General features: G+C 33.4%; 1 protein-coding gene and 1 long non-coding RNA gene across 2 annotated transcripts in view; both read right to left on the bottom strand.

Moving 5' to 3' along the window:
• The window catches only part of LOC127542019 (uncharacterized), a 236,787-nt gene that overhangs the window by 81,521 nt on the left and 130,196 nt on the right, over nt 1–25,070 (bottom strand). The gene's annotated exons all lie outside the window — the stretch shown is intronic.
• The window catches only part of INTS12 (integrator complex subunit 12), a 40,402-nt gene that overhangs the window by 6,296 nt on the left and 9,036 nt on the right, over nt 1–25,070 (bottom strand). Inside the window, exons 2-6 of the mRNA XM_051967440.1 lie at nt 23,717–23,880; nt 11,278–11,430; nt 7,031–7,218; nt 3,584–3,743; nt 1,258–1,404 (exon numbers count right to left, since the gene is read on the bottom strand). Of these exons, the coding sequence (XP_051823400.1) occupies nt 1,258–1,404; nt 3,584–3,743; nt 7,031–7,218; nt 11,278–11,430; nt 23,717–23,872 (804 nt within the window). The 5' untranslated portion in view covers nt 23,873–23,880. The remainder of the gene's footprint in view (nt 1–1,257; nt 1,405–3,583; nt 3,744–7,030; nt 7,219–11,277; nt 11,431–23,716; nt 23,881–25,070) is intronic.

The following is a 25,070-nucleotide window of genomic DNA, read 5'->3' as shown; positions in this document are numbered from 1 at the left end:
ACAAAAGATTAATTCTGATAATATGTACTTTTTCTAATACTAAACAGTAAACATGAAAGAACCCATAAAATGCAGGAGAAAGAAGAGGGACTAGGAAGAGTAGAGGTAGCAGTGTTGGAAGAATCCTGAGGTAAAAAGGGAAGAAGGATAACCAGTCATCTCTGACCTCCCATTTGGCTCTGTTTCTACTGTTCTCCAAAGAAAAGCACATGTCTTGGGTTTAGTCCCCGATGCCCAGTCCAAACTTTTCCTCCCTAGAGCAGCTTTGTGGACTTGGCATGAGTAGCCTGATCTGCTTCTCTGTTACTCTGTGCCAGACTAAGATGCTACACTGGCAATGTGGGGAGCAGGAAGATTTGCTCAGCTGACCAAGTGGCAAATGTGCATAGTTGCCAATGCAAAAGTGAAAACAAGGTTACTAATAAAATCAAAGAATGGTTAAAGTTTGGAAAGTCAAATACGTGAATGTTAAGGACCAACTTTATATAGCAACATGCCTGTACCAAGTTGAATCATAAATCAATACAAAAACCATGTCCATATCAAAATTACTAACTGTTATTGATTTTTTATAGTGAGAACACAAATATCAACTAACAAATAGATCAATGTATCAGAATTATTTACTAATATATATTTTTAAAGGCTACATTTCTACATATATATATACACATATATATATGTATTTTTTTTACCATCTTATGAGTTTCTGAATCTATATTAAGGGTAATATAGAACAGAGAGCTTATTAGACTTTTTGGCACCTGATTTGGAACAATCATTTCTTCTATTCCACCAGTTCCCTGAATAAAACTAGAATATGGCTAATGTGCAGCTCATTGACAGAAGTAAGAAAAGTCTTTCTTCAGTGAATATAAGATAGTACCAGTAATTCAATGTGTTATCATGCATGGAACCTCAAAGGTGATAAGAGTCACACTAAATGATTCTATCTAGACCTCCTATTTATGAGACAGACACCATAAAAGGTTTTCCCTTTTAATGAATTAAAAATTCAGAACTCACAAAAAAAAAAACCCTTAAAACTTCAATCATCTTTAAAGAATACAAATCAAAATAAAGTCGAGAACGTCATATTAGATGAAGAAGGGAGTATTTATATAAAAATTTAACAGGAAGTCTCATTTTAACCATGGATTCTGATATGTTGGGGAGGGAGGGGAATGCACAAAACTGAAGAAAAGTTTTGCTGAACTAAACAAATTTTATTAGAATATAAATATAAGTATACTCTACCTTAACTTCTGTTCTCTTGAATGCTAGAAAAGTTGTTTCTTGTTTCAGTTTAGTTTCAGGTTTTTTAACCAATGGATCTTTAACAGCTGGAGCTACTGAAACAACTGCAGGGGCTGGTTTCTGGGCTGGTTTCTGTGTCTTTTGAGCCTGGAGAAATAATCAATTGATTTCTATAAGGAACATCATTTAGGACATTCAATTAAAATATCAAACAGTTTAGAAGACCAAAAAGAGCCCTTTTACATGTCTGACTTTATAAAAATTCCTACTATTTTAAATATTTTATCATCCACATAAAACATAGAATCTAGGGCAAACTTATTATACATCATATTAATGAAAGCAGCAGACATAATTTCTAGCAACAAAAACATATGGGAAATTATGATGACTACATGCTATATGATGTTATCTAATAGTAACTAAAGTAATTCAGAGAAAAAAAAAAAGAAGCCATTTGCAATTAAAGTAAGTCTACTTCTTCACTAGGTTTGGTCTTACTTGAGAAAAGTTGAAGAATTCTCCATGGACCAACCATCCACGTTGAGTCAATGAGACTAAGTTAAAAATAGGAATTGTTCTCCCCCACCCTTTTACCCCAACACAAAAAAGGACAGCAATGGAGTTCCAAAAAGGAAGGGTAGAGGAAAACAATGACTCTTGCTAATACTCTATTCCCCAAACTAAGAGAGATTGTTATTCTCCACTGAATTCTAAGGATGACTTAGGATCATTATCTTTTCCTCTAAACCTACCCCTCCTTCAAATCTCCCTTTTTCTAGTCTCTTGGGCTTACAATCTTGATGTTATTCTTAATTTCTCTCTTTTTCACTTCACTATATATAATCTACTATATCTAATCTATTGCCACCAGGATAATGGTGGCATATTTAAGAGTGTGGAACCAGAGTACCTGGGTTTGAATCCTGGTTCTACAAGTTAAAGTCTCCATGATTTTAAGCAAATAATTTCAACTTCAGGCAGTCTCAGTTTGTTCATCTACAAAAGGAGGGAGCTGGACTACATTACAAGGTCTTTTCTAGTTCTAACTATTCTTAAGTGAAATATTACAAAAACAGTTATTCAAACTGTTCATTTAAAGCAGTATGGTTAAGTTGGGAGATTTCTGAATAACTAAGGGCTTATGTCTGACTCAGACTAGCTGCTTTTCATTGATCACTGACCGGCAAGAGCCCCATTTACTCTCTAAGACTAAAAGTTACACACAAAAAAAGTTACATTGCTCTCTACTAGTAGAGAGAATTTCTTTATCATTGGTCCTGGCAAAAACATAAAGAATCCTCAATTTATGATTGCTGCTATAAATTCCCAATGGTTTAGGTGGCCAATGCATTATATTATTTGTTAAATGGAGGACATGAGAAATTAGAATGAATATTTTGTTAAATATCAATTAGGTAACTTAAAAATTGTAGTTGGACAAATTTTCAGGTTCAAACAAAATGTTTAAATCTCAGCTTTTTTCTAGTTAGTTATAATTTACCTCAACACAAACCAGAGTAAGTATCTTTATTCTAACTACTTCTTATAATTCACAAAGACAGGCCAGACACATTTCCTTAGGTTGTTAGATATTCTTCCTGATGAAACTTTATACAATCTTTACAAAAGATACAAAAAATATTTTATTGGTTCTCATTGCCCAAAGACAAAAGAAAAATTTGAGAGCCAAAATAAGCAGAAAAAAATTTCACTTTTTTTTCTAAAGTCAGAAACATAAAATAATATACTGACTCTATTAAATAATATAATAAGATATTCTTTAGTTTTATATAACTGCAAATTAACAATTAGATGAAATAAAGGTGACAGAAATAGAAGTGAAAAATAAGGCGGACAATGACACAAAAAGGGAAACAGACCCCATAGCAAACTATATACCTGAATGAGAGAGGCAATGAGAAAATGACATTGAAAACAACATGTAGTAATGTCTCCATCTTCTGGTCTCTTATAAAATTTCCACTAAAGACTTAGATCTAGGTTGTATTTTCACAACTATAAGCATCCATGAGGTTATCACTTTTTTGGTGTCTACCCAAAGGGCTCAATGAAATTAATCTCAAGATCAGACCACATCTGAGTTCAGATAATATACAATGTCATGTGCTAAGTGGAAAATATGTATTTGTTTAATAAACCCAACACATACCCAAGACAACATATATACACACATACATACATAGTCATTCTAAAGGGTTTTTCCTTTAAGCTTACATTTAACTATTATTTGGGGAAATATAAATCGGCACGAATCAAATGTTAACAACAGAGACTTCAAAAAAGACAAAGAGTTGTTTCCTACCATTCTCTTCATTTGCCTTGTGCATCGAGCACAATACCATACAAGACGTGGATCATTCACTTCTTTGTCAGTCACCTGAGGTTTATGACAATCCTGGTGATAGAGATTATGACATTCTTGACACTCAACTAACTGATTGCCAGATGCTACTGTCATTTGCCTGAGAGAACAGATTGTTTAAAAACAGTATTTTATTAAATGCAGTAGAGTTTGAAGTCATGTCAGATATTTAGTATTTGACAATAATTCAGAATTAAAATTTTTTTTTCAGTATTAAAATTAAAAAAATTTTTAAACCTACCAATACTCAATTTCTCTTACATTTTCTATCTTAAGAAGAAGATTCTTTGTTTTGTTCTTACATTCAGATGCTTTCATGAACTTCTATGTATTTAGTTTATAATGCTAGATGCTATTAAATTGTAAATATTTCAAGATTTTAAAATGACTGTCACACGCAAATATAATGCCAAACTGGACAATGGAATAAAAACTGAGAAACATGCAGTACCTCAAGAGAACTGTGAATGACAATTCCTTAAGACTAAAATAGAAATTTAAAGTTAGACAAAAGGAAAAGAAATAATTACACTATTTTATGGTGAAATGTGCATAGAATTTAAGATATGATTTTTAAAATCATACAATTACAGAGAAGGCATTAGTCATAATCTTGACTTTCAGAAAACAAGGCAGCTTATGATGAAGACTTCATTTCTTCAATTTATTTAGGTCTCTGGTGAAAAGAGTTACTTGGTGTAAATGAAAAATTAGTGATATGCCTGTAAGTGGATGTACATCTATGAATTAACCAAATAGCATTTTCTAAATGATTTCTCTTTTCAGATGACAAATCAGGTTATTTAATTGCTAAGTGGCTTTTGTACATATCCCTGAGGACCAGGTATCTAGGTAACCATGGCAACTATGTTTGTGGATGTGTGGGGAAAGGCAATACCTTATTTCTTTACTTAATAAAAAAATGAAGAAACTGCTCAGATGGTTTTATTGAAATATTTTATGAATATATATTTTAAACTAAAATATTTCAGTATTTGGCATTATATGTATACACACACACACAAACACACACACACACATTTTGGATTGCATTAAATGCTTTCTATTGAATCAATTCACTTTTAAAAGTGGCATTTTATTTAAAATAAAAGGATCTTCACACTTGAAGATACTTTCAAAAGAAAAAATATTTCTACTAGAAGCTAAAATTAGATATTAAAGGTTTTGAAAATACACACTGAAAAATATATATTAAAATAAGAAGCCATTATATTTGCCAGAAACCATAGGATACACTGCTTAAGTATTGAGAATTTCCCCAAACTTTAAATTTAAGCTAAAACATCCATTTAATTTCTTTAGATAATAAAGTTCAATGCAGATTACTTTAGAGACTTTTCATCAATAAATCCTTTGGTACTAAATCTATCTATCTATCTATCTATCTATCTATCTATCTATCTATCTATCTACCTATCTACCTACCTACCTACCTACCTACCTACTACCTACCTACCTACCTACCTACCTACCTATCTGTCTCCTACCAACCTTCATTTCCCTTCCTCCTCTGGGAATTAAGGTGACAATTCTTCAGTCTTGGTAATCAGGTAATACAAGCTTTTAACAGTATGGTTTGTCTCATCAATGGGATTCACAATTTTTGAGTTTTTTCTCTATTCAAAAATGACATATTGACTTTAGGAAAACTGTTGTGACCTGCTTTCTGGAGCCCCCAAGTTGGGGTGACAAAACATTCTGTTGCTTTCTAGAGCTCCCACACCAGGGTGACTAAAATATACCTTCCTAGTAGAGAAGTAATGAGGATGGTGGAAAAATGGAGTCCATTTATTTCAAGGATTGTCCCCTTTATATAATGTAACAAAAACAACACTGCTCACGTGGGACCACATAAACAACTTGCTATTGTAGGTAGTTTGCCACCTGGTATCACTCTGCCTTAATCTTAACACAGGTTGTCACCACCCCCTGACTTCTCAGGAAGGCCGAGAGCCCTTAGGGGAGATGGGGAGCGGAAGCAGACACTGTTAGCAGGTTCCCTCTGGATTGAAGGGTCTTAAACCTCACCAGGGTTTCCCCACTGACTGTGACCCTCTACAGAAAACCATTTTCCTCTTTATTTTCTCATTTATAAAATGAGTACATTAATTAACTCAAACAGTAACCATACAATGGTGTTTAGTTAGGAAAGACTATGAATAAATTTAACACTCAATACAGTAGAGCAAAAAGGGTGCTAGAGTGGGAGATTAGTTCAAATCTCACATCAAGACATTTAGTTGTACAACGAAGTAATAGGTCACTTAACCTCTTGAAGCCTCAGTTTCCTTATCTGGAAAATGGAGATAATGCTTATGCTACATCTCTTCAAAAGGTTGTAGTGAGGAATGTTCTCTATAAAAACCAAAGTCCATATTAGTGTGCTATTATTATTTTTCTGGCTGCAAAGAAATGTCCCTTTTCAGAAGCACATTAGCCCACTCACTGAAAGAGAGTCTACAAAGGAATACCAAAATAATCAACTAACCCAAATGACAAAAAGCATCTGTTGTTGTACAGGCACTAGGCTATAAGGAATTATAACAGATGTGTTCTAAAGAAGTTCACTCATAACTAATCAGACCTAAAATAATTTTTCACACAATTAAAGTGACAAAATCAGTTTAAAATTGGTACATATACCTTTTTATACAAGTTAAACTTTTAAATATTTCTCATTTTTACATGTAACACTTAAGACTATTACCCTTCTTATAAAGTTTCATTAAAAAGTAGTGTGGCTCAAATGATTTATATTGAAGGAATTCAAAGTTATATGAATAATTCAGCAGGGTAAGATACACATAAAGAATAGAACATCCTTCTAAAAGAAAAACCAGAAAGAATGGAAACAACCATGCTTGTGGAAGAAATCTTATTTAATAAGCAAAAAAAGCACAGATTGTTTACCTTATAGGCCATAAATCTATAACAATCTCAATATTAAAACATGAGTTCTCAGCTTATTATGCTAGTAGAATTGGAAAGGAAACTTAGAGATAATATAGAAACAGTTCCCATTTATATAATGCTTTAAAATGCTTTCCTCATAACAACCCTGGGAGGTACAGAGAATTAGCAAGAATTTCTGCATTTTAAAGAAGAGAAAACTGAAGCTTAGTTTGAATATTTTACCTTTGCTCACAAAGTGAGCCAGTCCCTCCTGGGTCTTAGGCCCGTCATCTTTCCACTGAATCATAATACATAATCAGGGATAAAAAGAAGTCATCAAAAGAATAAAATAATATAATATTTGGCTGCTGATTTTTTACAAAGTATATGGAATTCACATAAAGCAAAAACCAATTTATTTTTCCTTCCCCTCATCTCTCTACCTCTCTGTCTCTTTGACTAGTTACTACTTACCTACAAACAACACAAGCCAAACCCATTTCCATAGCAAAGTCATCAGCACTGGTCTCATCAAAACTGGAAAGGTCAGGCATAGCTAAGTCCTTGCTGGTTTGGACTGTGATAGGAGAAGAACGAGACTCTTGCTTCTCTAATCTGGGTTTCTTTGGAACATCAATTCCTTCACTGCTGTCAACCTTCATCTGTTAAAAAGAACACAAGTATACACATCACGAACGTGCACATGCAATGAAAATCAAAAGATATTAATGTTCTGATAAGCAAGTAATTATGGCAGAAGTAATTACAAAATACTAAAAAACATATCAAAAATGACAGTACAAACAGAAATTTAAAAAATAAGAGTAGCTGGAATATACAGTGCTTTATATATGGTTATTGGAAACTTGGGAGATGGTTTAAAAATAATTTTTTTCAATCAGTTAAAGATTACTATAGGAGAACATTTTGCAAAATCAAAACATTTTAGTATGATTCTTTTATAGTTGTTTTTTCTACAGATCAGATGAACAAAAGTAAGCATATGGCCTCTATTTTTTAGTATCTTTTCATCCTTTGAATTTGATTACCATGTGACTAATGGATTTTCCATGTTTTCTTGGTTTTCTATATGGTAAAAGAATTGGCTCCTAAATTATTATTAACAAAATTCTTCCCCTCCCTGCTCAGGCAGCACCTTCATAAATTTCATTCAACAAATAATTTCATTTAGTTATTTACAATATTCAATGTTTTCCACTCACCATTATTTAGGAAGGACAACAATAAATTGGAAAACATCAAGAAGAGTGCATTGGCAACTACTGCCCTCAAGGATTGTTTATCATGGGGAAGAGAAGCCTCAGGGGAGATATATCAATTATCTTTAAGTTTTTGAAGAAGTGCCTTTCAGAAGAAAAATTACTTTCTGTTTGGCCTCAAAAGCCAAACCAAGAACAATGGATAGAAAGCACAAAAAAAAGTAATTTTGGCTTTATGTCTGAAAAAACTTCCTAACAGTTAGAGAGATCCAAAAGTAGGAAAGAGTAATATGAGAAGTAGTAGGTTCCCCTATAGTGAAGATCTTTAAGCAGAGATTAAACTGACTTGTTTAATGACTTGTCAGTCATCTTTGAGGGGAGATTCTTTTTTACATAGGCTAGGTAGCCATTGAAGTCCTTTCTAACCCTAAAAATTCTGTGGCTCCTTAATCTTTCTTAGTAATAAGTTAATTGCCACCAACACTTTATCTTAATTAATTTAATTTAGATTACTTTCTTTTCAAAAACCTATCCTGAGTCACATGCAGAGATTCTACAGTTTTCTGTATGTAATACTATTTGGTATTTTCTCCTCTTGATGCTCTTTCTAATTAATGTCACATTTGAAACTAGACACTAATAAGTTTGAGAATAATTAAAATAAAGTATCTAAAATGGTGAAGGACTTTTGAAATTATATTATTTGAGCTGAAGAAAGTAGAAATGTTTACACCTTGAAAAACCTTTTTATATATTGAACTGTCATACAGAACAGGAATTAGACTTGTCCCAGTAAGCAAACTAAGATCAATGAGTGGAAGTAAAGTGAGATTTAAACTTGATGTTGGGAAATAGTAGAATGTGATGCCTTAGGATATAGGTTTCAAGCAAGAAGCTAGATGGCCATTTGTCAGGTATTATGTAGAAGGAATTCTAGCTTAGAAGGAGGTCCCCTCTAATGGATATTTTATGACTAATTTTACTTTACTTTGAGGTCACTCTGGGTTTTCCTCATAGTACTGTTATCACCTCCCTAACTATCTTACTATATATCAAATCACGGGACTATCATTTACATGGCGATTACAAAGTAAGGAGCCTAATTTTCTTGTGTGGCTTATGGAATAATGAACAAAACATTTGAAATAATCAAAGGAGAATTATGTTACAATTTTTTCAATTTGTAGTAGGGCTACTTAAGCTGGGCTAGTGAGTCTTAGGGTATTTTTTTTTTGTGTGAGTACATATATGAGTAACCATTATTTAGAAGAAAGGTTCTTAACCTGGGGTCTGCATATAATTTTCAGGGAGTTCATAAACTATGATGGGAAAAAACATTACATATTTTATTTTGTATAATCTCAAACTAAAATTATTTGAAAATGAATTCTAATCCTATATGATTATTTGTAAAATTAAACTTAAAATTAATTAAAATATCCTGAGAAGGAATCCAAAGCATAGGCTTCCAGACTGCTTGATGGGATCCATGATATTAAAAAAAAAAAGTTAAGAATTCCTGATTTTAGAGCAAAATATTAATGAAAAATTGTGTATAATTAAACTGTAAATGACACATTAAAAATATGTATTAAAGGGATTTAAAAAATTTTAGAACAAGAGTTTCTTGATGATAAAAAGTTAAAGGTACAAATGGTATGACACATGAGATGGTCAAAGGTCCAACTAAAAGCCCACATATTTGTTTTCCTCATGAAGGCTATTTACTATAGGGTCAGCTATATTTTAAATAATCACTCATGTGAAAGAAAACATGAACATAAGCAAAATTCCACAAAGCTGTACCACACATTTTGAATGATAAACAGGAATATTTGGAACTGACATTTGCTTTCATTTTTTAAGTCAAGCTAGAAAAAAAGGGACATTTCTGAAGAAAACAGTAAGTAGTCATAAAGAATGGTACTTCTTAGATGACCCAGGGATAAAATCTCAAAATATGACAGAAAATTGTAAAATCCTTGAAAAACAAAGTCAACTTGTCAAAATGATGAGTGAAAATGTTGCTTTAATAGTCACAATTAGGCTTATTCTGAATGAGAAACATTAAATGAAGGCAAAAGGAGTGAACCATATATGACCCTTTGATCAGTTTCTTTCACATGACAATTTTCTAGTTCTTCATGTACTATTTATGAAATAGCTATTGATCAAATCCATATAAATTCACCCATTTTAGTGATTACATTTGAATACAAATGATTTTTATCAATTTCCAAAAATCAAATATATTCTTTAAGGAGCTCTACTATTGACTCCAGCTTAATTTTCATGACTTATTTCACTGTTTTTCTTTGTATGACTTCAATATACCAGCTATATCACCTTGCTGGCTGTTTCCTGATATTATACTATATTTATGCATTCTGACATCGATATATCACAAAAGGTGATAATATATTCTTTCCACATTTGTCTTCAAAATCCTTCTCTTCATTCCAGACTTAGCTTAGATGCTACCTCCCTCACCTTCTCTGATCTCCCCAGCTGAAAATGATCTACTTTTTATAATATTTTGTTGAAATATCCCTTCAGCTCTATCTTCTTTATTGATACATGTGTCTTATCCCTCCTATTATATTGTTAAATTCTGTGAAGGTGAGTCTGGGTTGAATTTTATTTTTGGATTCCCAGAGCTTAGCTCACAGTAGGTACTTAATAATCATGTGGGTAATGAAAGAATGAAAGAACCAAGCTTTGTTACACTTGAGGATACTCAAGAACACATACTGTAGGTTCTAAAAACAATTTCTAAAGAGAAGTCAACTTCCAAGGTGATGATATTGAAAGGAAAAGCCCATTTACCTGAGCCATGATGACACACTTAATTTTATAAATGGAAGTCATTATGCACACCAATTTGGATATCTGTAATATGTATGTGCATGGATAAATCTTTCCTCTCTAAAATAGTAAATACCCTTTTTAATTCAGGAATAGCATCTGACAAGTTTATATTGTTGTTGTTTGGGGAGGGGGTGAATTACACTTATACCTTTTTCAGAATAAAGAGCTTCTGTTGAAGAAAATACCTATACCAATACAGAATGGTAACTATATATTCTGTAACATTCTTATATTTGCTAAAGAGATTAAGTAGTTTTTCCATGGTAAAAGAGACAGTATTTGTCACAGGCAGGGTGTGAAGCAAGATTTTTCTGACTCCAAAGCTAGCCCTTTAACTAAATTGCACACTTCTCAACATTAAAATTCTACTCCTTAATCCTCACATCGCCTAGAACTCAAATTTTTGTTGGTGAAGTTGTAAAAGGTTGAATAAGAATTTTCTAAAACTGTGCTCTTTAATCAAAATCTCAACATACCAATAAAGAATTATTTACTGAGTATCTAATATACAATGTGACTGCATTGTGCATTAGTAGGGTACAAAAGAAGTATAAAAGAGATTTCCTACTTAGATAATTCATGTAGTTCTAATTCCTATATTTAGTTAACAAAATGTAATAAAAAACCTCTTACTTTATCAGCAGGCCTCTTTTCAATTTCTTTCTTCACCTTTTCTGTTGTGACAGGTTTGCCATTATTACTACCAGAAGGAAGACTGGAAGAAGTTTTAGGTTCCTGCTTAATGGAAATTGCTTTCGAACCTGACACTTTGGGAGGTTCCACTTCCTAAATGGTAAAAATAAAAACAAACAGCATATAACTGAGTATGTTATAACTTTTTACAGGTCATATAGCTGAGCAAATCTTGCAACTACAAAACTCATTACATTAGAAATACCAGGTAGCAAGGAAAGAAAGTCACAAAATTGATATTTCATGAAAATTTTTGGTTAAGGTTCAAAAGAAATCTCCTTGTCTCACAAGTACCTCAAAAATTCTTCTTTCTTATCTTTATATTAAAAGATTTTCACATGATATTTCTGAAAACAAATGACAGATTTTTTTTTCTATGTTATGTAACTAGGGACATGTTATTTACCTTTATATAGAACTTAACTGTTTTAAATGTCTTAAAACAAATTTTGAAATGACAGGACCCACAGAAGGATGGTGTGAAACAAATTTTCAGCCCAAAACAACTTAGAAGGTCAGCAAGAAAGGTTTGTTGTATTGGAATAAGAGTGGATAACAGTCTAGTGCAAGACATGCCCCAGAAAATCAGCAGGCCTTCCGGGTAACTGAAACAATGGTGGCAATGATGGCTCCAAATACCTCTGCCCATGGAAGCCAGATAACTGGTTAGCAGGAGAACAGAGGTCTCTTTGCTGGCACCAGGTAATGGATATCATCACATTGCCCATACTTGGATCTAAGATTCAGACTCAAGAAGAAGAGGAGCACCAGCAAACCAGAGCTTTCAACTATGGGGGAGCTGGGACATTGGTCACAATTCCAGGCTGGAAGAAAGTGCTTGTGGTCAATCACAAACCAGAACACAGGCCAGGAGAGAAGTAAGCATATCTTTCCTTAGTTCTGAAACCTTTCTTAGACCTGAAAACTTTCAAGCCCCTAGAATTATCTCTGAACACAAAAAAAAAAAACTGAAGCTTGGTACAGTACCCTTTCCACCTTGGAACCTGAATCCCAATTTAACAGAGTTAAAAATCAAGAAATAGACTAAGAAAATGAACTAAAAAGCAGAAAAAGACTCTGACCATAAAAATCACTATGCTGATAGAGAAGACCAAAATACAAATTCAGAAGTCAAGTCAAAAATTATTGTATCCAAAGCTTCAAAGAAAAATGTGGATTGGTCTCAGGCCCAAAAAGAAATCCAGAGAGACCACAGAATTTTAAGAATAATTAAGAGAGGTAGAGGAAAAATTGGGAGGAGAAATGAGATTGATACAAGAAAATCATGAAAAAAAGTCAATAGCTTAGTAAAAGAGACACAAAAAAATACTTAAGAAAATAACAGCTTAAAAAAGGACTGGGCCAAATAGTTAAAAAAAAAAAAAAAAAAGCACAAAAAAAAGCAACAAAAAGCAAAATTAGCCAAATGGAAAAAGTGCAAAATTCACTGAAATAAAAAAAAAAACTTAAGAAAGTAGAATTATCCAAATAGAATAGGAGTTAAAAAAGCTCACGAAGAAAATAATTCCTTAAAAATTAGAATTGGGCAATGGAAGAATAATGAGTTCATGGAATATTAAGAAACAAACAAAAAAAAATCAAAAGAATAAAAAAATAGAAGAAAATATGAAATAACAAATTAGCCTGGAAGTTATGATGAAAAAGAGTCTAGATAACATCTTTCAAGAGATTATCAAGGAAAACTTGATATTCTAGAATTAGAAGGTGAAACAGAAATGAAAAGATTCCACTGATCACCTTCTGAAAGAGATTCCAAAAGGAAAACTAGGATTGGTATTTGACTGAAATTCCAGAGCTCTCAAATCAAGTAGAAAATATTTCAAAGTCAGGAAAAAAAACACAATTTAAATACTGTGGAGGCACAGTCAAGATAACATAAGAGTTAGCAGCTTTAAATTAAAGGACTGGAAGTCTTGGAATATGATATTTCAGGGGATAAAAGAGCTAGATTACGATCAAGAATCACTCACTTAGCAAAACTATGTATCCATCTAACAAAACTAAGTATAATAGATGAGGAAAAGAATGGATATTAAATGAAATAGAGGATTTTCGAGCATTCCTGATGAAAAGCATGGAACTAAAGACATAATGTGTCTTTCAAATACATGATGCAAAAAAAGCATAAAAAGGTCAATAAGAAAGAGAAATATAAGAGATTCAAGAAGGATAAACTTTGCATTTCTGCATGTGAAAATGATACTTGTAACACTTAAAACTTTATCATTCTTGGGACAGTTAGGAGTACACTTAGAGTAGATGTGAGTTAAATATGATGGGAAGACTATCTAAAAATATATATAACTAAAAACTAAGAAAGAGGAATACACTGGGCGAAAGGGAAAAGTAGAATGGGGTAAAGTACCACACATAAAAAAAGAAAAGGCGTAAAAGAGCTTTTACAGTAGAAGGGAAGAGGGAGGTAGTGGGGAAGAGAGGGATACATGAATTCTCATTGGAATTAGCTCAAAGAGGAAATAGCATATACATAATTGAGTATAGAAATCTATTTTACCATAAGAAAATTAAGAAGGAAAGAGGAACTGGGCGATGGGGAGAAAGTACACTGATAGATGGGAGGGTGGAGAGGATGAGAGAGGAATGCACTAGAAGAAGTGGAAAGGGAGAAGTAAAATAAATTTATTTCATATGAAAAAGCAGTGGATGGGAAGATGAAAGCAGCAGTGTGTGAGGAGAGGACATTCATTAAACTTTACTCTCACTGGAATTGGCTCAAAAGAAGAATGACATGCACCCATAAGTAGGAGGGAAGGAGAGACACTGATAAAAGGGAGGGCAGATAGAAGCAGGTAAAAGTCATAAGAAAAGTATCTGAGATAAAATAAAAGGACCAAAATATTGCTAGTAGCTCTTTTAGTGGTGGTAAAGAAGGTGAAATTGAAGGGATGCTTATGAATTGGAGAATGGCTGAATAAGTTGCTGTATATGATTGTGATGGAATGCTATTGCGCTATAATAAGTGACAAGCTAGATGCTATCAGAAAAACTTGGAAAAGCTTTCATAAACTGATGCAAAGTGAAATAAACAAGAAAAGGAGAACAGTGTACACAGCTACAGCAATACAAGATGATGATCTGTAAATTATTTAGCTACTCTCAGCAATACAATGATCTGAGACAATTCTAAAGAACTTAAGATGAAAACTGCTATTCACCTCTAAAGAAATAACTGATAGAGATGCAACTGAATGTAGATTAAAATACATCTTTTCTTTATTTTTCTGTATTTTCTTTCATAGTCTGGCTAACATGGAAATATGTTGTGCATGATACACATGTATAAGATATATCAAATTGTTTGCCTTCTCAGTGAGGGTGGGGGGTGGGGATTAAAAAAGATTATTTTGGAACTCAAATTTTTAAAAAAAAATGAATGCTAAAAATTGTTATTTGTAACTAGGGGAAAATACTAAACAAAAAAAAAATGAACTATTATATCCTCCTGCTCATCATTTACAACCATCCTAATCCATTCAGACTTCAGCAAAAAGTGACTCTACCAATTGAAAAGGTGAAAAAATAAATTTTGGAGCAAAGAAGTATTTGTCAGTCTTTTTGTTTTTTTAAAGTGATTAAATGACATGTCACTGAACTTATATATTTTTTATTTTCTTCAAAATAAAGTTCTATTCCAAGGCTTCCTGTTGCATGGCATATTGAAAATATGTCAATATATTTTACTTAATGGAATTTTATTTGATTAACTGGCAGATGTAAACCTCCAGTATTTCCTATAAAGTGAACATCCTGCAATATTCCTTTATAATTCTCTGGCTCCATAGATAACATTTCAGAAATTCATGTACTTTTCACATATAATCATTGTTAAGCCCAAAGCTTTACTTCCTGTTTCAACTTTTAAATCAAGAAAAGAAATTAAGTACAAGGCATCGATCCCAGGGCAAGTCATCTAGTTTATAAAGTTATAGTGATGGGAATTATAGCTGAGAACTATAATTAAATGAATCCTTTTGAGTATCTTTTGAACACAAAACAATTTTTTTTTCAACTGGTCAAATTAGCAAAGTGAACAACTGCTGTTAATAAAGCTTGTTTTGTATAAAAGTTTTACTTGAGCTCAACTCTCCTCAACAGGAGTCACTGGGCAGAGGTTATCATTGAAAACAAAAAAAGAAAAGGGTAGCAGTAAAATTAAGTCTCTGAGATAGGTTAAAGGGGAAAGAACAATAGCTTGGCTCTGACAATTTTGACTCAGGTTCAATAACAGATTATTCTACCATACAACTCTGTCTTCCTCATATTTTGTCCATCAAACTCATGCTAGGATGATTCTCCAAAATCAAGTCCAACAAAAAGCAAAAGCTGGAAGAGGATGAGGTGACAGGAGCACTCCAGAGGGTCACTGAGGAAAGCCTAGAAATGAAATGCTGATACCAACTCTGGCAATGTTTGGTAGCAAAAGCTACAAAGTTTTGAGGGTTCATCTTTAATTCAAATTGTCTTGACGATTGTTTATGAATACTGTCTATTTTTGTGTTTGCAAATTTTTTTATCCTGAACTTAGACACTAAATAAAAGGGGCATTTCCACATACACAGTAGAATAACAACAATAAAAAGATCATACATGAAACTGCATATTTCTTCTTTCAAATGTAACAATAATAAAATCAACTCCAACTTCCAACATCATTTTCTTTCTTCTTTTTCTTATATGCTTTTATTTTAAAAAGGCACTTCACTGACATTTTTTCTTTATTTTTCTACTCTAGCCCAGTCCTCTCGCTTCCTTCAATCCTCTCCATTGGGGGAGGAGGGGAGGAAAGAAAATACCCTTGTAACAAATATGCATAGTAAGGAAAAATATTTTCATACAGAACCTGTCTGAAAATGTTTAATTTATCTTATTCTATATCTTGAGTCTAACATCTTTCTGCCAAGAGGTGGGCAGGATGTCTTTTTTTTTTTTTTTTTTAATCTTTCTTTGTATCTCCAGTGCCTAGCACATGGTAGATACTTTAAAAAAAAAAAAATTATAGTTTTTTATATACAAAACATATGCATGGGCAATTTTTCAACATTGACCCTTGCAAAAACTTCTGTTTCAATTTTTCCCCTCCTCCCTCTACCTCCTCCACTAGATGGCAAGTAGTCCCATACATGTTAGATATGTTAAATACAATATATGTACACATATTTATAGAATTATCTTGTTGCACAAGAAAAATCAGATTTTGAAAGAAGATAAAAATAGCCTGAGAAGGAAAAAACAAAACAAATAACAGAAAGAGTGGAAATGTTATGTTGTGGCCCATACTCATTTCCCAGTGTTCTTTCTCTGGGTGTAGCTGGTTCTGTTCATTACAGATCAATTGGAACTGATTTGAATCCTCTCATTGTTGAAGAGAGATACGTCCATCAGAATTGATCATCATGTAGTATTGTTGTTGAAGTATATAATGATCTCCTGATTTTGCTCATTTTACTTAGCATCAGTTCATGTATGTCTCTCCAAGCCTCTCCGTATTCATCCTGCTGGTCATTTCTTATAGAACAATAATATTCCATAACATTCATCTATCACAATTTATTCAGCCATTCTCCAACTAGTGAGCATCCCTTCAGTTTCCAGTTTCTAGCCACTACAAAAAGGGCAAACATTTCTGCACATATGGGTCCCTTTCCCTTCTTTAACATCTCTTTGGGATATAAGCCCAGTAGTAACACTGCTGGATCAAAGGGCATGGACAGTTTGATAACTTTTTTAGTATAGTTCCAAATTGCTCTCCAGAATGGTTGGATCCATTCACAACTCCATCAACAATACATCAGTGTCCTAGTTTTTTCCCATATCTCCTCCAACATTCGTCATTATCTTTTCCTGTCATCTTAGCCAATCTGACAGGTGGTATCTCAGAACTGTCTTAATTTGCATTTCTCTAACCAACAACGATTTGGTGTTATGGGCCAGAACTCTGAAACAAGGATTCTTACAAGGTGTTACATCAGTGGAATTGATAAAAACAATGGTTATCTAGTTTAGCATGGTGCTTAATAGTTCTCTAGTTCAGTACATGCGCTTAGTATTTAATATAGTTCTACAAGATTCACACCTATAAAAATGGAGTACATAACAGCCAGCAAGAACTGGACGAGATTCGATTCCACCTTCAGTCAGGATCCTGGGGGACCAAGGGATGCAGAGACACTTTCATTCCATCATCCACCTTTGTGGTGGCTGGAGGCTGAAGCATAAGGCCTTAGACTCAGATTCATTCCATCTTCATCAGCCTCATGGTATCTGGCCTGCACTTCCCCCACTGAGATCAAGGCTGGTCTGAAAGACTCTCAAGAAAGCTAGCCTAGGCCCCAGGCAAGGAAACTAGATTGTGAAGGAGAAAATAAAGTCTTTGGACTTTACCATCTGGCTATTCTTGTGCTGATTATTCTGCTGAAAGGAAGGCTGCCCAGAGGCCTCCAGAAAACCACAAAGAACACTACAATTTGGAACACCTTTTCATATGACTACAAATAGTTTCAATTTCTTCATCCAAAAATTGTCTGTTCAAATCCTTTGACCATTTATCAATCAGAAAATGGCTTGACTTCTTACAAATATCAGGTTTTGGTAATCACGGTAGTCATTGCAATCATAAGAAATTGTTGTTCAATCATTTCAGAGTCCTCATGATACCATTTGGAGATTTCATGGCAAACCTACTAAAGTGGTTTGAAGTTCCTTCTTCATCTTATTTTACATTTGAAGAAACTGAGGCAAATATAATTAAGCCTAGGTCACAGAAAATTGTGTAACTTGTGTTACACTTGTGTGTAAAGTGAAAGTAAGTGAAAAACACTTGTGTAAGTGTCTGAGGCCAGATCTGAACTTGGGAAGACAAATCTTTCTGATTTCAGGCCCAATACTCTATCCATTATACCACTAAGCTGCCCCACATGCTGTTAAGTCTTTTCAAGTTTTTTTTTATTGGGGCAGTGAGGTGATGCTCCATCCATTGCTACACAAAAAGACTTACAAGGCAATGAAATGATTCAGAGGGATAAAGCACTAGGCCTAGAGTCTGGAATATGAAGACCGAATTAGCACCTTGGTTGCCTTAGAATCAGCCGGAGTCAGGATTAGCAAAAGTCCTAGGTCTTTGTTCTTGGTCTTTACAGGGAGAAGTGAAAGGAATGGATGCAAGCTTTTCATGACCTCTCTCGTACTCATCCATAGCCAAAGTGACTCTGGCTTGTCTTATTCCACCCCCCAATCCCTCTTACAATTTTCTGTATACACCAAAAGATGGAGCCAGCACAGAATAGTGGGAAGGGTCATTTTCCAAGCATATGCTAATAGAATATTGTCCAATAAGTAATTAGCCTTAAGTACTCGGTTTTCTGATTCCAGTGCATCTACTGAGTTTCAGCCCTTTACATGGAAGGCTCAAATTCAAATATAGCATCAGATGCTTAATAGCCGTGTGACTCTGGTCAAGTCAGTTTAATCTTTCTCTGCCTCAGCTCTCTCATTTGTAAAATAAGGACAATGATAGCAACTAACTCTGAAAATTTTAAGAGGATCAAATTGAGATAATAATTGTAAAGCATTTAGCACGTATCTGGCAAATAGCAAGTGATAAATAAATGATACATAGGCCTAACTGTGATTATGACAATAATCAACAGTAATAATCATGGTAAAACTATTATCATAGTTTAGTGACTTTGAGGGCGAGTACATGTAGTTTCAAATTTCTTTTTGAATTTGAAAACTTCAAATTGAAAATCTTCAAATGGCTGGAGCAAATCAGTTTTACCAACTGTGCAACAGTATGACTCTTTTCTTTCAATTCTTCCAACAAATGTCATTTTCTTTTTTATCTTTGCCTATCTGATGAGTGTCACTTTAATTTTAATTTCTCTTATTTTTTGTGATTTGCAGAACTTGTTCACATAGTTGATGATAGCTTGTTTTCTTCCTCTGAAAACTAGCTCTTCATATCTTTCGACTATTTACCAATTGAGGGATAGCTCTTTTCCTTATAAATATGAAGCAGTTTTTATAAAACATAGATATGAAACCTTCATCAGTGAAACCTACGACAAAGATTTAGTTCTCAATGGCAATGGATGTAGAGTAAAACTGAGAAGCTAAGGATAACATCGAAGTTTTGTGCCTATGTGACTGGGAGAATCATGGCACCTTCACCAATAATAGGGAGATTCCATTTTGGACATACTGGATTTGAAAGGCCTGTCTGATATGCCCATGAGGCAGGTGTAGATGGCCAACCATATTTCAGCAGAGACTTCAGAACTGATCTGACTATCACCAGTACTGAGATGATAGTTGAACTTATAGGAACTGATGAGATCACCAATCAAGACAAAAGAGAGGGAAAAAGAAGGGGCCCTAGGAGAGAGAATCGTATGTGTTTAGAGCTTATATAGTAGGAAATGCTGATCTACATATATATATATGTAGTAAAAAGTAGTATAAAGTACTAAGCTATCCCCCTATTTTCTGCCAGAATGCTTTCTTGGAAGTTTTTGTCAAGTAGTGAGTACTTTATTGCTAATCTGTTCCAATGAGAGACTTCTATTTTTTAATCAACACTAACTCATTTTGAGGATTATTGCTTTATTGTGCAAACTGAGCTCTGTCTGATATTACTAGGCTCATTTTCTGACCAATATTTTTTATAATTAACCTTGAGATTCTTTATCTTGTTCAACCAGATGAATTTCACTTTTCTTTCCCTATCACTATTAAGTGATTCTTTTGGTAGTTTATGACGCTGAATAAACATATCAATCTAAATAGTACTGTCTTAAATATATTTGCATGGTCACCCATAAACAATCACCATTTTTCTAATTTTATGTCTATTTCTTTATAGTGTTTGATAGTTATATTCATATGTTATGTTTTGATCAATGGATCCTAAAATATTTGTGTGTATTTTTGTATGTGCCAAACCATAACAAGATTATTCTGAAAAGAATGGTTCTTTCTCTTCCTGTTTGATCTGATGAGAATATACAGAAATGCTGTTTATTTATATGGATTTATTTTATATCCTACACCATTGCTAAATTTGTTTATATTAATTTTAGCTGATTCTTTGGGGTTCTATTAATAGATCACAAATGTATAGAAAAAGTGATGGTACTAGTCTGCTAATATATTTATTCTCTGAACTTCTTTTTTCTATCTTACTATTATAGTTAATATTTTTGACACTATGATAAACAAAAATGGTAATAAAGGACAACCTCTGTCTTTCCCCATTGACTTGATTTTGGATAGATGCTCTTTGCTGTTTTTATTCTTTTGTTTTCCAGGGTTTCAAAAGGAAACAAACATTTTATCTAGTCAAGTAATTTTTTTAGCACATCATTAAATAATCCAGGGTAGCCAGTTTGTACAATAGAGTGCTAAGCCTCGAATCAGGAAAACCTGAATTTAAATCCTGCCTCAGAAACTATCTGTGTGACCCTACACAAGTCACTTAACCTTGTTTGCCTCAGTTTTGCCATCTGCAAAATCAGCTGGAAAAGGAAATGACAAATAACACCAGTATCTTTGCCAAGAAAATCTTGAAGAGTCGAACTTGGCTGAAATGACTGAACAACATATATAATCATGATTCTTATTTTGCCATTAACATATTTTATTAAATTCTGTGCAATGAAGGTATAAAGCCAGCAAAGTAATAGAATGTAATCATTTTAACATGCTATTTTTACCTCTTTGTTAATATTTTATTTACTATTTTTACATAAATGTTCATTAGGGATATTGGCATACTATATTCTTTCCTTTGTTTCTCCTTGGTTTTAATATTGAGACCATGTTTGTATCATACAAAATTTGGAAGAATACATTGCATTATAATTGGGCAAAATAATTGCTGATAATTTAATTTCACTTTTAATGGTTATGAATTCTCATTTTTCATACAATTTGGTTTTCCTTTTTTTATGAGACTAATTCTTTATTTTGTAAAATTAAAAAGAACCCTAATTTTATTTTTGAATTCAATAAGTTTTTAATTTTGTTAAGTCTTTTGTTCGATCTGTTTGAACTTTCACTTTGACATTTAGCTGAGATTTTAAATTTGTTGCTTTTCTATTTTTTTTAATGAAACATTGTTGTCATTTTCTTTCATAAAACCTTCTATTTATAACTTATTGACCCACCATTTTTTAGAATGCCATTATTTAGCATGTAATTAATTCTAAATCCTTTCAACATAGGCCTTTATTAAATATAATTTTTATTGCATTCTGAGCAGTAAAAGATATGTTTAGTATTTTGGCTTTCTTGCATTTACTTGTAAAGCTTTTCTGCCACAAAACATGATTAATTTTTGTAAAGGTTCCACATAGAGCTGAGAAATATATGAAGTATTTTTTTGTTTTCAGCAATTGCCAAACTTATCATCCTTAACATTTCTAAGTTTGAAGTTCTTAATTAAAAAAAAAAAAAACTTTTGATTTGACTTGTCTAGATACAAAAGGAATATACTGAAGGCCCCAACTAACATAGTTTCATTATTTTCCTGAAATCCAATTAACTTGTCCTTTAAGTATGCTATGGTATATGGTATGACATTATTGATATCCATGGGGCTTTAGATTCCCTGTTTGTTTCTTCTATCTTGTCTCTCTTTTTACTATTGCCTTACCTAAAAGCACAACTGTTAAATCTGCTTTTGTGCATTCAGCTGACGCATGATAGATTTTGATCCAAGCCCTTATTTTAACTCAGTGTGAATCTTTTTGTTTCTAGTGTGCTTTTTGTAAATGACCATGGTCATTTATTTTCATTTTGTCCTCTGTTTCTAATAGATCTGGGTATTTTTGTTTATAATTTCTTGAACTATGGGATTCAGGCTTTTCTGTTTTGGTCACAGTTTTCAAGTAGCCTAATGATTCTTAGATTCTCTCGAGACCTGTTATTTTAGGTTGGTGTTTTTCGGTATTATAAATTTTAAACATTTTCTTCTGTTCTTTAATCTTTTGATTTCATCTGAAATATTTCTTACTCATTCAAGGAATTAGGGTTTTCTGTTTGGACCATTTTAATTTTCAGTAAGTTCATTTCCTGGATAAGATTTGCCACTAACTGTAGCTATTTATTTTCCTTCTTGTTCTTTCCCCTTTGGCTGTTATCTCCTTTAATGTTGCATTTTATTCATATCATTTTTGCAGGTCTGTGGACAGAGCAATATATTTCTCTGAGGCTGGTTTTCTCTATCCACACAATATTTCTTCCCTCTGTCATTTTCCTCCATTTACCCATATTTCCAGCTTCAATTTCTAGATTGTGTTTTTTTTTAAACTAGGTCCAATTTTGTTCCATCCCATATTTTTGGGTGGAGTGAACAGGCCTTGTTTGGTCCTTACTAAGGAGGCTAAGACAAGGCCTTGTATTCTTCAAGAATTCCAAGGTTTTGTCAATCTCCATAAGCTATAGGTGTGACTACTTCTATGTCCTTACTCTTGTACAGTTCTGAATCAAGAGTTGGCTCTGCCTTTTGCTCTGAGTCTATGAGGACCTAAACATACACTGTGGCTTGTGTTCCTGAAAGACCTTGAGTGCTTTGCTTCCAGAGTTCTAGCTTCTGTTGTGGCTATATCTGCGGTTTTGTGTGGGCTGCCTGTTCTGGGGGCCCTCTTGCTTAGGCATTCATTGATCTGACCCTATCTCTTGCCTCCCTGGGTATCTCTGTTCACACCATCCACAGGATTCTAGCAATCCATTTCTAAATAAATTGGACATATTGGATTACAACTATTTCTCTTTGGTTTTCTGTACCATTGTTTCTTCTGAAGTTCTAGTGGGGTATAGTGGGATAGTTGAGCTCCTCTAGGTCTTAACATGCTGGCAATCTTTCCTTAATTCTAGCCCTTTTTATTATCTAACAAAATTCTTTTCCTTTCATTTTGTTTAATTTTTTAATTCCATAAACTAAGGCTTTTAGGAGTAAGGAAGGCAAAAAAAAATATATATATATATATAGATAGATAGATAGATAGATAGATAGATATAGTTCTTATAATTCAGAGGGGAAAAAAAAACACCTTTTTTTTTGTCAGACATGCTAATAAATAAAATTGCAAAAGTTAGATAAATGAGAGCTTTTCTCATTTACATTTAATATGAGAATGATGGGTTTTTTTTACCTTCTAAATTTGTCTAACAATTCAACTTAGGTTTAAATGTAAAGAGATCTAATTTCTTCATGCTGTGAGAAATAATCATGTTAGCAAAGGAATAATCACTAGATACCTCAAGCTTTTACTCTATTTACCTCTGTCTTTACTTCCATTGTACAAAATCCCTCTAATTATTTAACTCATATACATACCTTCTGTGATGGACGGTGATTTGAATCTATGCCTCTTGCCAAAGATTCATCCAACAGAGCTTTTAGTTTTTCAGCAGAATCCTTACTCTTTGAATGTAAGAAGCCCAGTGCTTTCAAAAAAATAGGATCAAGTTCCAAGTTCACAGTAGCAGCCATTGCAATTACTAAATAAGACAAAAACATGAAAAAAAGTATTTTACTGTCAACTCTTACTAATCTGGCCCTATCTCTTACCTCCCTGGGTTGAGCACTGTAAATATCTTAGTGCTAGATTTGCATTTCTCTGTCATATAGTATTGGTTTTGCCTATGCTTAGTGAATACACATTAATTCTATTATCACCATAAATCAAACATATTTAGGAGGCAAATCTGCTTTTAAAAATACAAAATTCAAGTAATTAATGTGGTTATTCTTGAATAGATTTTATTCAATTTAAAGCCCTGACTTGTTACAACAAAATTCCTTATCTTAAATTTTGGTTCTCCGATGATTTTCATTCAAAATAAACAAAATTCCTTATCATAAGTTCTGTTTCTCTAATGATTTCCATTAGAAAATCAATGATACAAAGAGTGAAAGGAATACTCAGAGACAGCTAGATGACACAGTGAAGAGATAGCTAGGCCTCGAATAAGGAAGACTTGAGTTCAAATCTGGCCTCAAATATTATTTGTGTGATCCAGGGCAAGTACTTAACTCTTGTTTCCCCTAGTTTCTTCAATAATAAAACAAGAATGTCATATAATAATATAAAATCCAATGGTAGTGTGGAAGATTAAATGAGATAATACTCACAAAGTGCTTAGCCCAGTATTTGACACATAGTAGCCTACCCTACTGCCTACCTACCATGTTTCCCCGATAATAACACCTATCCCCAAAATAAGCCCTCCCCCGAAAATAAGCCCTATTGAGATTGCTACTGTAGTGAAGGTGATCCCCTGCGCTACACGCTACATTACAGTACCCTCTGTATGCACATCCCCCACCCTTCCCCCACCTCCAGCCCCCTGATGAAACGCACGCCGCGCTCCGAGCTGCATCCAATCAGAGCTGCAGCAGTGAGCGCATCATCCTGTTCTTCCTCAGTGATTTGCTTGCTGGCGCCATTGAGAGCAGTGCCACGGAGGAGAGCTGAGGCAGGACAACATAAAAATCCGGTATGGAAGTGGGAGTGAGGGGGCATGATGGAGGATAAAAGAAGAACTTTTCTTCTTCATTAATGTTCATTAAAATAAGCCCTCCCCTGAAAATAAGCCCTCTGGTGTTTTTCTGTCCAAAAAAATTTAATAAGACAAGTGTCTTATTATCGGGGAAACATGGTACTACTACTATTCCCTCCCACTACAAT

This window comes from Antechinus flavipes, chromosome 6, assembly GCF_016432865.1.
Source record: "Antechinus flavipes isolate AdamAnt ecotype Samford, QLD, Australia chromosome 6, AdamAnt_v2, whole genome shotgun sequence".
Lineage (NCBI taxonomy): Eukaryota > Metazoa > Chordata > Mammalia > Dasyuromorphia > Dasyuridae > Antechinus > Antechinus flavipes.
This window is presented reverse-complemented; position numbering and strand designations above follow the sequence as displayed.